A 13,388-nucleotide genomic window follows, 5' to 3' on the forward strand; every position below is an offset into this window, starting at 1 on the left:
TTAGTTTATGTATATAGTAAAATTTATAATAATATTTATTAATTTATATTATATATTAATTTAATAAAATTAAAATTATTAGAAATTTATAATGACATTTATAACAAATAAAACACAAACAAATTTTTAAAAATATTTTAAAAAGTCGGACATTGTGAGTAATTTGGTCATTTTAATCAAAATGTACAATTTTTCAAAAAAATATTAAAAAAAATAGTTTATCTACTTTGGGACGTTTTGCCTTAACCTAAATAATCAGATTTTTTTTACTTTATTTTGTTTTTCCACTTCCTGATTTCGGCCCCTCCTTCAAAACAGAAGAAAGGCAAATCGACATAATTTCATAATTTATGATTTTGAATAAATAAAAAAGAGAATATAGGAAGAGGCGCATGAATCACGTATGGATGGGAGGGTTGTTTTTTGTTTTGAGATTTGGTTGTTGAAATCGGCAGGGAAGGGAAATATCGAAAGAGACAGAAAGAAAAGAAAAGAAAAGAAAAGAGAAAAGAAAAGAAAAGAAAAGGAGTGAGGATGAAGGGATGAATGAGACGGTCGAAGGGATGAAGATGATGAGAGGAAAATGATAAAGGCGTGAATTCACGTGAGGGGAGAGGAGAGGGACGTCAATGAAGTAACGTTCTAAGTTGAAAATTGAACATCGGAATCGAATAGGGTAAGAGAAGAAGAAGAAGAAGAAGAAGAAGAAGAATAAGAAGAAGAAGCGGAGATAGGAGTGTGCGCCTCCAAACCCAAGGGGCTTAGGAGGGGCTCTTCGTCGGAGGCGGTGGTTTATTCCCCTCCCGATTCCCCCACCATGAAGAGCCTCTTCAAGTCAAAGCCCCGCACTCCCTCCGACATCGTTCGCCAAACCCGAGATCTTCTCCGCCTCACCAACCGCGATGACGACAAGGTATCTTCAACCCTCCCTCGCATCATCGCATCTCTCATTCTCCCGCTCCTATCATTTCCACTTTTTCTCTTTCTTTTTCTGCAGATGGCCGAACTCACCAAAAACCTCCGGGAGATGAAGTCAATCCTCTATGGGAACAGCGAATCCGAACCGGTCCCCGAGGCTTGTGCGCAGCTCACTCAGGAATTCTTCAAGGAAAACACCTTGCGCCTCCTTATCCAGTGTCTTCCCAAATTGAACTTGGAGGTAATTGCTCAATACCAGGCGTCACCATTTGTTTATTTATTTATTTCAATTCTTTCGGTGATTTTTGTTTTGCGTTGATGGAATTTTTGCAGGCTAGAAAGGATGCCACTCAAATTGTTGCGAATTTACAGAGGCAGCAGGTTCAGTCTAAGCTCATCGCGTCCGATTATTTGGAGACAAATTTGGATCTCATGGATGTACTGATAACTGGGTAAGCTGCAACTGTTGGACCAACGTTTTGTTTCTTCATTTTTGTCTTTTTAATTGTTCTAGCAGGCTTTCCAGTCAGTACGTAGACTCGCTATTTTGATCAAGTCGTCTAAATTTAGTTTTGTGGTGATAGTTGATTCTAGTCAATCGTTCTTGATTGCTACATTTTATCTGTTTTTTTAGGTGAAAGTCTGTACTGTTGTGCTCATATCTTACTGTGATCATGTGACTTCTGTTTCTTGTTGTGATCCTTGTAAAATTGCGCTCTCCCTCTTTTACGGTATTATTGACAAACTATTGTTTCCTTTTGTAGCTATGAAAACATGGACATGGCTTTGCACTATGGTGCGATGTTGAGAGAGTGCATAAGACACCAGATTGTTGCAAAGTAAGGGGGAAGGAGCAAATAGATTCAATTGTGTTTTCTTTTGTGATTCAAATTTAAAGAAGTTTATGTTCACTGGTGGAAACAATAATTTGGCCATGGTTTTGGGTCATGTTAGAAGAGTTTTATATCTTGTAGTCATATTTGTGGTGCTATTGATTCCAATACTACCATATATGTTATTTGCTACACGAGAATGGTATTGTGTAGGTAGCTCATAAGAAACTGAAGCATAAATATATGAACAAAAATCAAAGACAGCCTATGCATTATATTTGTTTCTAGTATGACTTCTATGAGTTGTGACTTTTGGTGCTGTAATTATTTTCTTTATATCAGATATGTTCTGGACTCACCTCATATGAAGAAGTTTTTTGACTACATTCAACTTCCAAATTTTGACATAGCTGCAGATGCTGGAGCTACGTTTAAGGTATTTTTTTCGTTTTTGGTATCATGCCCCTTCTTTAGAGAAAGTTGAAACTTATATCATGTCATATTGCTGCAGGAGCTCTTGATGAGGCATAAATCTACTGTTGCTGAATTCCTTTCCAAGAATTATGAGTGGGTAGGTTACCCTTCCCCCTTGCCACTCCCTCAATTTAAATAGAAAATAGATGATTTTTTAAGTTTACACACTTGTATGTATTTCACTTGTCATATTCTTCCTGGTGCTAGAGTCATTGGTGGAATGCTTGATTTGTGAAGCTTTTTTCTGGTAATAATAAGCAGTTTGGTACTAAAGGGTCACATTTAGATAGGATTTTAGTTATTCGGTAACTCTTACATTGACATGTTTCTCAGAGGGAGTTTGAAAAATGAGTAATTATTTTTTCAAGTTTAAGTTGTATGAAACTTGCTACTAGAGAAAATAATTCTTAAAATGTTGAATAAAACTTATTTCAAGGATAAGCTGGATGGGCACATTCTCAATTTAGAGCAGCTGTAAATACATGATCACATTTATTTATGATTGTTAACCATCCAAGTGTTTTTACTCGCCCTATTCTTGGAATCTAGTTTAAAGCAACCACTTTTTTAACGTTTTTTTAAGAAGGGGGGCAATACTTTCTGTTAGTTGCATAGATTTTATTAGAAAGCCTATGTGTTTATCTTGACATGCTTTATTTTGTATTGGCTTATCTCTTCTATGCATAGCCACATTTATTTTTTGAATATTAACCATGCAAGTGTGTTTACCCACCGGGATCTTCGAATCTAGTTTAAAGCTGCCACTTTTTAACGTTTGTCTTGGTAGGGGACGATATTTTATATGTTAGTCATAGTTATCACCCATTGTTACTCATAGTCATTGTGGTTAATTACAGTTTTTTGATGAATATAACTCGAAGCTGTTGGAATCTTCCAATTATATTACAAGGCGTCAAGCTGTCAAGGTATGATCTAAGTTTATTATTTATCTCAACTGTAATTTGATAATGCTAGAATGAGAAGTATGTGATTCTGAGATTATCCTCTTGAAAATGTTTACATAAATCTTTACTTGTTTAGTTATTGTAGGTTTGAGTTTATTTAACTAATAATTGTGAAAAAAATAAACAAGCTTTCTCATGCAGTCAACAAATTACCTTTCTTTTGCAATGATTGTCTTGTTCTGTTTCCCCCCTGCTGATATCTAGGATGATTACTCTTTGCTATTATAATTTATATGTCATCTATTGCTACTTTACTTCTTGTTCTGTAATTGAATCAGTTCATGTATATTTGTTGAGTGATTTTTTTTATCCCTCTTTTGCAGGTGCTGGGAGATATGTTACTTGATCGCTCAAATTCAGCCGTAATGACACAGTATGTCAGCTCACGAGACAACTTAAGGATTTTAATGAATCTCCTACGAGTATGGTCCTTTCTTTAAAACTTCATGACTTGTCTTCTCACCTGCCTTTCTTGTGTCCTCCCCCCCTTCCCCACAAAAGCTAAAAAAAGGAAAATATTATTATGATAGTATCGAAAATGTATTAATTTTAGTAAAATACTAAAGTGAGTTCTTACTGGTCCACCTGTCTAAATGGTAGGAATTGCCAAACATTGATATGATCATTGTTGAGTTTCTGACCAGGCTATATATTTTAATGTTGAACAGAAAATTCAGAATTTTAGTTATGTTTGTAAAAGCATTTAATGGGTCATTGCTGATATCTTTCTGCAGGAGTCAAGCAAGAGCATACAGATGGAAGCATTTCATGTTTTCAAGGTAATAGTTACATATTGGTCCACATTTTGAAATGTTATTCTTAACTTAATACCTCCCAAATCTTGCTTCTCTAAATTGATTTGTTATTGTCATGTAGCTATTTGTTGCTAACCAAAAGAAACCAGCTGATATCATCAGCATACTTGTGGCAAACAGAAGCAAGCTTCTTAGACTTTTGGGTGACTTAAAAAGTGCTAAAGGTAAGGAAGTGATGCTATTTCTCAAAAAATTGTTTTTACTTTTAGTATTGTGTTCCCATGATCTCACATTTATTGGGATTTTGTAGAGGATGAACAATTTGAAGCTGACAAAGCTCAAGTTATAAGAGAAATTGCTGCTCTTGAACCGCGAGATCTTGCTTGAGCTTCGGATTGTGTCAGGTGGCTAGTTGCATTGTGACATTTTACTTTTATATAATTGTCTATTGTTATAGTTCTTTTAGTCTTCATCAAGATGAGACTAACATTCAACACAAATTCCAGTCTTTCCATTCTGAAATTTCATTTAGTTTATGTAATTCGTAAATAAATAAATTACTGAAATGAGCTACATGCAGTAGCATATGGCTTTCTGGTGTTAGAATGGTTTAGCTACCAGCTGGTTTATAAAATGTACTAGGATATTCTTACTCTATTCTGTATGACAATTTTCTTCTATTACTTCTTCATTTTGGCCTTCTCCTTTACTGTTTAACATGTGTGTGGTAGGGTGGGGGAATGGATCCCTTCATGTTAAGAAAAACACCAGATCCTCAAGTGTAATAATTTTATGCATGAGAAAAAAAATCCACATTACATTAAAGGACGTTTTTTATCAACAAAATCTATTTAAGGGTTAGGATCTCTCCAACTGAAAAAGTCACTGGATAAAATCCTTATACCAGTGAGGGAGCTTTTTATACCTGAGTGAGAGGAGTAATTTGAATAATACAATGAATGGTCAAAATTTAACATTTTTTTACAATCACAGAAAATATCGGCTTAAGGTGAGGTCAATGAAAAATATTTATTGCGACATTATTATTATAATCAATTTTTTTTTATCTATAACAATTAATAAAAATGTTTTAAATTATTTTTATACAAATTATTTTCTTATATTCTTAATTATGTTTTAAAATTATATTATTTTATATCTGGTAATTAAGGTTCTTCGGTTATATATTCGATTATTCCAAATATACATAACAACAAGGAAACCATTAAAAATAAAATAAAGCTTTTCGGAGACGAACCTTGATACTTCCACTAACACAAAATAAAGGTAATTATCATTAGAAAAATCAAATAAACCAAAGGAGAAAAGAAAAATTAATGTTTGTATTAATAATAACCGAAAAATGTGGAGATAAACTATCAAAGTCACTAAAATAACTATACATTTTTCTTCATATTTTATAATAAGTTAATGTACATATTTTATTTTAAAAAGTATAATTAATAGTGTATTGTTGAAATTCAGTCTTAATAAGTATTGATATATTTAATTTATTTTAAACCTATTAGGCAAGTACTTTGAATTTTAGAAACTAATAATGAAAGTATCAACTTTTTTTTGAGTTATAAAGTTTGATATGTTTATTTAGTATTATGATATGTACTTCTTTATTATTATGGGTTAGAGCAAGATTATTTGGTAAATTATTTTCACTCGCTAAAAGGACTCCCTAAATTTGTAGCCTGTATATATGTATACATATTTATTAAAAATTCTTTAAATGCCTCATCAAGCATATCAAAACAGATAGACAAGTTTCAGAATTATTAGGAAAGTGGACAATTAACCCCTTTTCCCTTTTTTTTTCTTATTAAAATGAAGTTATTTTTTAAAAAAATTGTAAATATAAAAAAATCGTGTTATCTTAACTCAATTCGTTATAATAAAGTGTATCATCTTAATACAACACCATTTTTAAAATATAAAAAAATTATGTCTTGTTGATACATATTCTCATATACATATTTTAAAAAAAATAATCTTATTTTATTAAAAAAAATCACCTCAAAATAAAAGAATTCATAATTTGATGTTATAAAAGGAAAAAAAAATAAGGAGACATACAAATAATAGTGAGTCTTATTATAATTGGATAACTGCACAAACTATTTTATAGTAAGATCTATTTGCAAATTATCAAATAACAGTTCATTAATTTTTATAATAATTAATATAATATATCAATAAATTATTCTTAATTAGTTGATCGTGTAAAACTTTTGACACCGACAATATACATAAACTGTGTTCTCCATGACATTGTTTTTTTTTTCTTATAAAATTTAATAGTTACATATAGTCAGTATAAAATGTTTATATTGTAGAAATAATTAAAGAAGCAACTTTTAATGATTATTAAGAATAATAATAAATTTATTATTGACAACTATTTATAATGTAATGATAACAACTAATAACTTTTTTTTTTTTATATTCGAGAATTCAAATCGTTTTAGATAAGATGGAATTCCTGGCTAAGGGTCCCATAAATGGACTTTTTGTTTCATTGCTTTGAAAAGAATGGGTTCTCAACTTTCTGTCCTACCATTTGGATTGAGAGACAAAACAAGGAGGCAATTTCAGCTTTTGTCTTTTAATTGTTTTTAAAAAGTTAAATATCCTTTTCCGCATCCTTTTCGATAAACTCAAACATTTTCTTTCTTCGTTTAACACACAATAAATAAGAAATAAGGAGAAAGAAAGAAATTTTGAAAAGAAAGTGTCTACATATTATATTATATTATTTAGTGTAACATTTTATTTTTCTTAAAGTAAAAATAATATAATATCATCATTTTATTTATTTTCAAAAGTCTTTATCCTGACACAATAATGAGTATATAAATTGATGTTAAGTTTTCATTCTTTTTATTTTACTTGCGTTCAATTTAGGTTTCAGAAAAATTTAGAGGTTTGGAGAGGGACCTTTGGTCAAAATCTACTCAAAATTAGAATCTATTTATTTACAAAGTAGTTAATAAAATTATGATAGCTATTAACACTTCTTGTGATATGTAACAAGGTATAAAATCCACTTCTTGTTGATTTATTTATAATATCATCTTCTATTGCTGCTGATAATAAAATAAAATAAAATAATATCATCATTTATATAATTTGAATATGAGAGAAAACTAAATATCTCGTATAATTAATGACTTTATAATTCAATATATACTATTTCAAAACACACGAGTTAAGTTGTCTCCTTAGCAACCATTTATTTCACAAACATAAATATACAACAATTTAACAATCATACTAATTTTATCAAAATTCAACTAATTTAAATAACACATGCATAATTTTATTTTTTAAAAAAAACGCATTGAACGAATTTTGAAATTTCATCAAGAATTTTCACTAAAATGTTTCCACTACTTTTCAAATTTGTCAACTAAAAGTATTTTGATAAGTGAATTATGCACGTCAACTAAATTAAACCAAATTAAAGTATTATCATATCATTATACATGTATAATACATGCATGATAATAATATTTTGTCACTGATTGCAATTTTTATTTTATTTTATTTTCAATTTTTAGTTTATTTTTTTCATTGGTGATAAATTAGATTTATTTTACATAATTGCTTTAATTTATTATTTTTAGTTTATATGGCTTTTGTTCATTATTTCAACCATGACATAATTTTTGGTTGCATTGCATCATACATTTATAAGGATTTAAAGTACGTATGTATTGTTGGATTTAGATTTCTCTATTATTTTTTACGATTTTTATAAGTTGAGAGAGATTTGTTGAAAATTTGTAAAGAGAATCGTTGAGTTTGTAGTATTCCTATATTTTTCCTATATCTAATAATCATAATTTACATTAAATATTAAAATAAATATATAAACATATTCTTATATCTAATAATCATAATTTACATTAAATATCAAAATAAATATATAAACATAATATAAATATGTTTACAACTTTTTCATATAATGTTTCAAAATATATCCAAATTAAAATAAATATTTCCACCAACTTCTTATTGAGAAATTCTATCACATGTAACATCATCTGCTCCGGTGTAAATACACGATCATTACATATTAAAGAAACAACCATAAAACAAAGCAAAAGGGTAAGCTAGTTATTAAAAATAAAATAATATATAAATATAATTTTAAATATTCACATAAAGCCATAAATTCTCATGCATTTCCACATAACCATCAAGTGTCTATCAAAATTTCACAATTCATCTTTCTCATGTCAGAATTCTACTGACTCACAACACATAGACACTTGACTCTATTTCCAGAAGACTCGTGTATTGAAATTAGAATCCTGAGACATGCACCTGTCATACTACTACACAACCATGTGCATAAACATCTTAATATCTCATCATATTTTAAACTTTTCTAAACAATCCAAATATATCTCAAAATTCACTGAAACACATTTCTAAGTTCCTTTAATCATATTTTTAAATAAAATTTAGAATTTTCACTTAAAAACAATATGCAATACTAAACTAGGCTTTCAAAAGCAAAAATAAAAATTTTAAGTTTTTTCTTTTACACAGAGCTTAGCTTGGGCGAGAATTTGTTCGCTTGAGTGTGAATGAGTATCTCCTAAGCAAAATTTCTCTCGCTTGAGTGAGAGTAAACCCGAGAGCAACCCCAGAATTTACCCCATTTCGCTTGAGTGAGATTCCTTCTCGCTTGGGTGAAAATGGACTCGAGAGCACCCCATCTTTCTATTTTATTCTTACTTGAGCAAGAATTTGCTCGCCTTAGTGAGATATGTAGAGAATTCTACACAATTATGCCTAATTTCATCATTCATAGTCAAACATAAAATATTCCAATAACTCATTTCACTTCAAAAGTAACTTACACTACATCAACTATATAAATCAACCAAATTTTCATATTCAAACAAAAGCATCTACCATAAATCATCCATATCAAAATCAACATATTCACATTTTATTTCAATCAATATTGTGCATTACTCATAAACAATCAATCCTGCAAATAAAATTTGAAATTGGTGACCACGTCATCCCCACATCCAAATCTTTTAGCCTAAGGTTCTATTGAAAATTTAAACTAGCTTCCTTTACCTAAACTTGAGCAGATGCTCACTAAGAGCTCCAAACCTACCAAAAGCTCAAGGGTAGATGAACCTGCACCACATAGTCATGATAAAAAATCTAACTATAACACTAGGACCCTAAGCTAACCGAGATTAACCTTGTAGCTAAAAGGGTCATATGCAAAGCCTAAATAAAGACAAACTTAACAAGTTCAAAATTTGATTCAAGGAAGAGCAAAAATGAACTTACTCTATTAAAGATTCTGATTGAGCAGTCTTATAGTCTTCATTGCCAGGAGTATAATGGCGGTTTCCGATCGTCAAACTGATGAGCGAGGAGGTCAAAATCTTAGAGATAAGGCAAAGGAAAGGAAAATGGAGTTTTTAGAGAGATGATGGTTCTTTTAAAATGAAACCTAAATAACTAAATTTCTATTTATATGCTCTTTTAACTTTAATAATAAAACATTTAGGTACCATTTTAATTGTACCACCTCTAATCTAAGACTATTTTTCTCGGTCCTTACAGAGTTTGATTTAAGAGTTTACAAAATTAAGGTTCAAGTTCAAGACCTATTTAAGGTCTACTGTTGCTCAAAACATAGATGAAAATTACTTGCACAATTTTTTTAGGGTTTTAGTTTTTCTCATTTTTTTTATCTATTTTCATTTTTTTATATTGTTCTGTTGTGTTTTAGTTATTTTCTAATGGAGAACTAAATTTATAATGATTAATTCACATAATCAACATTAAACAACACAAAATGAGTTTGTTATTCTCTTCCATAATTTATGTTTTTATCTTTGTGATATCAATTTGCATTTCTGAAATTTGAATTCAAATTAGAAATCAATTTAATCTTAATTTGATAGTTGGATGGAATGATATTGATATTTAATTAGTATAATTCGTTTTAGTTGATTAATTGAATTAGTTAACTCTTCAAACTTGACTCTAATCTTTAGAGAACTATGATTTTCAGATTATTTGATTGTTTGTATATGAGGATTGATATTTTTTAATTTTATGAAATTTTACTTTTGACATTTAATTTTGTTTCACCGTTTACCTTTTGTGTTTTTAAATTCCCAAACCCTCAATTTTTTTTTTTATAAAACACCTTAAATATTGAATCCAATTTATCATGTGTCTCTTTAGAACCGATTTAGTTTTATATTATAAAATTTAGAAAAACATCAATATTGGTTTTTTCACCCACAACAGATAAAAGCAATGTACATGTCAAATTTTTCTCAAAATTCAAATAAAACCTAGTCAATACATGTAGCAACTAGGACCACAACCAAATAACTTGTAAATCACATCTAAAATCCTAAATTTATAATTGTCATAGAGAATCTATTTCAATATATCAACGCATCCAAAATCAACATAAAATATTAACTAATTCAATGTTGGTGTTATTAAGATCAATTCAAAATTTGATATATCAATCTAACCTATAATTAAATTAGCTTTAAAAACAATATAATATAACAATAATTCAAAATGATAAACCATACTCATAATTCACAAATAAAATCCAATTTCATGTAGGTAACAATAGAACACTTTAAAACCAATTTTTTAAAAAAATTACTAAATTCATCTTATTGTCTCTCACTTGTAAGGATAATAATTCAAAATGCATATTATTAATATAAATTTATCTTACCTAAATTGGAAGTTAGAACAAAACTAACTTCCATTACCTACTGATCCCTAAAGATTAAGGCAACAAGAATTTGAAACATCTTAGAAATTCTATGATCACCTAACCTAGAATATCAAATCACTTCAAACTTAACTCCAAACTTTCATATCTTTCCTTTTTTTCCCACAAAATGACCTTTGTATGCATGAATTTCTAAGAAAAAAGGTAAGAATTTGTTGAACAAGGTGTTTTGATGTCTCCAAATCCAAGTGGAATGCATGAAGATCCTTGTTGTTGGTTGTGTGTGTGTCTAGAAGTAGTTGAATTTGTTAATCCACTCCTTGTGATCCAAGGTCAAATGAAACTTAATCCTTTTGAAAAAGATATGTTTTCTAAAGAAAGTGAAAATTCAACTAGTTGTTTTACACTTAGTGGATTTTGAAAAGGAATTGAAAAGTTTGACTTTGTTTGACTTTGCTGTCAAGCCAATTCAACCGGTTGATTCGTGATTTCAATTGATTGATTTTCTGAAAACCTTAGCAGAATTCTATTAAGTTGTTTATATTTGTTTTAAATGATTCAAGCTGCTTTTGGTTCTTGAATTAAATGTTTTGACCATCTGATTGGAGTTTAAATAAGTTGTTTTACGCTCCTAGTCATTAACTAAGCAAGAGAGTTTAATCAAAATCAGTTTTTCAAGATTTCAAAGTGCTTTGGATCATTTTCAAGTGTGGAATAGGATTCTCTGTATTTTAATCTTTGATTGTACCCAGGTGTATTCTATTCCATTATTTCTTGATCACTGTAATTCTGTGTGACTTGGTGTTGTGCAGTTTTAGAGTTTGTTATGAAAACTGTGTTGTTTGCCAAATGTGGTGTGTGTTCTTGAAGGGTTCAAGATCACCACTTTTGTGTGTTGTTTGTAATCAAGGTTTGATTACTTAGTGAATTCTCAGTGGTTTGTGAGGATTGGATGTAACTTTTGGTAAAGAATGAACCAGTATAAACATTATGTGCTAATCTCTCTATCCTTACTCTCTTTAAAACTGCTTTAGCTTTGATTTTATAAATTGCTGGTTTTCTACAATCAAACTAAAAACAATTTTTTAATTGGCTGAACTGATTTCTAATTGATTGATTCTTTATTGTCTTTCAATCTACCTTCAATATTTGTGAAAATCTTTCATAAACAATTCACCCCCTTTGGTTTTAGGCCTTTATTTATAACAGGATTTTGGGAAAAAGATAATGCTGACGTGCATACTCTTGATTTCAAACTTGAAGGTTAAATTTTTATTTTTGGGAAAGTAAAGAAATGGAAAATTTGTAGTAACACCCTCACTTACTATTACACCCTTTATTTTGCTTTCTCACTAACTTTCTAAATTTCATATTCTCAATGTCATCATTTACTTAAATAATTAATCATATAAATTATCTTTAAACATAAAATTTTAACACAAAATCAACTGAGCTTAAACAAGATATTTAATATACAAATCAAGCTTAACCATAATACCTGAAGGTAAACCAACTTATTCTTGTTACCTTCCTTAAGGATTATTTGGGACACATACTCTACCTCTGAATATCAACACCCCATGTACTCCAAAATTGAAATCCAAAGATTGTCCTTCATTTATTATCCCAAGAAAATTATTAGTTATAACAAGTATGTCACAATTAATGTGATAGAGTTACTTTACTCCTATGTTCAAATATTTGAATTGTTCAATCAACTTCAACTCTTTTAATATTGGAACAAACATCTAAGTCATTTTCCTACTCAAAACATTTAACACTACATTTGTCTTTCCCAGATGGTATGACAACTAAAACTCATAGTCTTCCATAAACTTAATCCATTTTCTATGTCTTATGCTCACCTACTTTTTATTAGACAAATACTTATAAATTTTTATGATCGTTAAACACATCAAACTTGACACTATAAAGACAGTGTCTCCAAAAGCTTAAAGGCAAACATTACAATTGTTAACTCTAAGTCATGACTTAGATAATTCCTCTCATGCTAAAAAAACATAAGCCACCAATCTTTGTTCCTACATCAACATTATCAAAGTTTATGACATGATGCGTTAGATTAAATCTCAAAAGGTTTTCATGCATTAGAAATCACTAAGTCCATGACATGAATTTGAAAAGGCTTTATTATGTTAGAAATCACCAAGATTAATTAACTAGCCAATATTTACTTTAACTTAAGACTTTATTCACATTTATCCATTTAAAGAAAATGATGATAATTATCACTCAAATATGTTAATGTTACTGTAAGGACCGAGAAAAATAGTCTTAGAGTAGAAGTGGTACAATTAAAATGACACTTGAATATTTTATTATTAAAGATAAAAGAGTATATAAATAGAAGTTCAGTTATTCAGGTTTCATTTTAAAATAACATTCATCTCTCTAAAAGCTCTTTTCTCCTTTCCTTTGCCCTCTCTCTAAGATTTTGACTTCCTCACTCATCAGTTTGACGATCGGAGTCCGTCATTAGACTTCTAGCAGTGAACTCTACAAGATTGCCCGATCAAAATCTCATATAGAGTAAGTTCATTTTGACTCCTTTTCCTTTGAGTTTGTTTTTATCTGGTTAGGTTTACCTTTAGTTTAAGCTTGCATGTGATGCTTTTATCTTCAAAAGTAGTCTTTGTTAGCTTCGAGTCATAGTGATATAGTTAGA

General features: G+C 29.5%; 1 protein-coding gene across 2 annotated transcripts; it reads left to right on the forward strand.

Annotated features, from left to right (window-relative positions):
- Positions 1-235: 235 nt before the first annotated feature.
- Positions 236-4,636, forward strand: LOC137806761 (putative MO25-like protein At5g47540). Of its 2 annotated transcripts, XM_068607033.1 has the most exons (11): positions 236-913; positions 998-1,159; positions 1,252-1,370; positions 1,683-1,757; positions 2,094-2,187; positions 2,263-2,322; positions 3,083-3,151; positions 3,514-3,612; positions 3,925-3,969; positions 4,067-4,169; positions 4,256-4,636. In XM_068607033.1, the coding sequence occupies exons 1-11, from the start codon at positions 818-820 to the stop codon at positions 4,330-4,332; spliced, it is 999 nt and encodes a 332-aa protein (XP_068463134.1). In that variant the 5' UTR covers positions 236-817; the 3' UTR covers positions 4,333-4,636. The 2 variants fall into 2 exon arrangements, with proteins under 2 accessions (XP_068463134.1, XP_068463133.1); XM_068607032.1 differs by having other exon boundaries at positions 397-1,159.
- Positions 4,637-13,388: the final 8,752 nt, after the last annotated feature.

Source organism: Phaseolus vulgaris, chromosome 3 (genome assembly GCF_000499845.2).
Source record: "Phaseolus vulgaris cultivar G19833 chromosome 3, P. vulgaris v2.0, whole genome shotgun sequence".
NCBI lineage: Eukaryota > Viridiplantae > Streptophyta > Magnoliopsida > Fabales > Fabaceae > Phaseolus > Phaseolus vulgaris.

What these genes read in the sequence shown, in the direction of transcription:
- LOC137806761 (XM_068607032.1), top strand. Translation starts at nt 818, where the DNA reads ATGAAGAGCCTCTTCAAGTCAAAGCCCCGCACTCCCTCCGACATCGTT. An exon ending in ATGGATGTACTGATAACTGG is followed by an intron (nt 1,371 to 1,682) that starts GTAAGCTGCAAC and finishes TTCCTTTTGTAG; the next exon opens with CTATGAAAACATGGACATGG. An exon ending in AAGCATTTCATGTTTTCAAG is followed by an intron (nt 3,970 to 4,066) that starts GTAATAGTTACA and finishes ATTGTCATGTAG; the next exon opens with CTATTTGTTGCTAACCAAAA.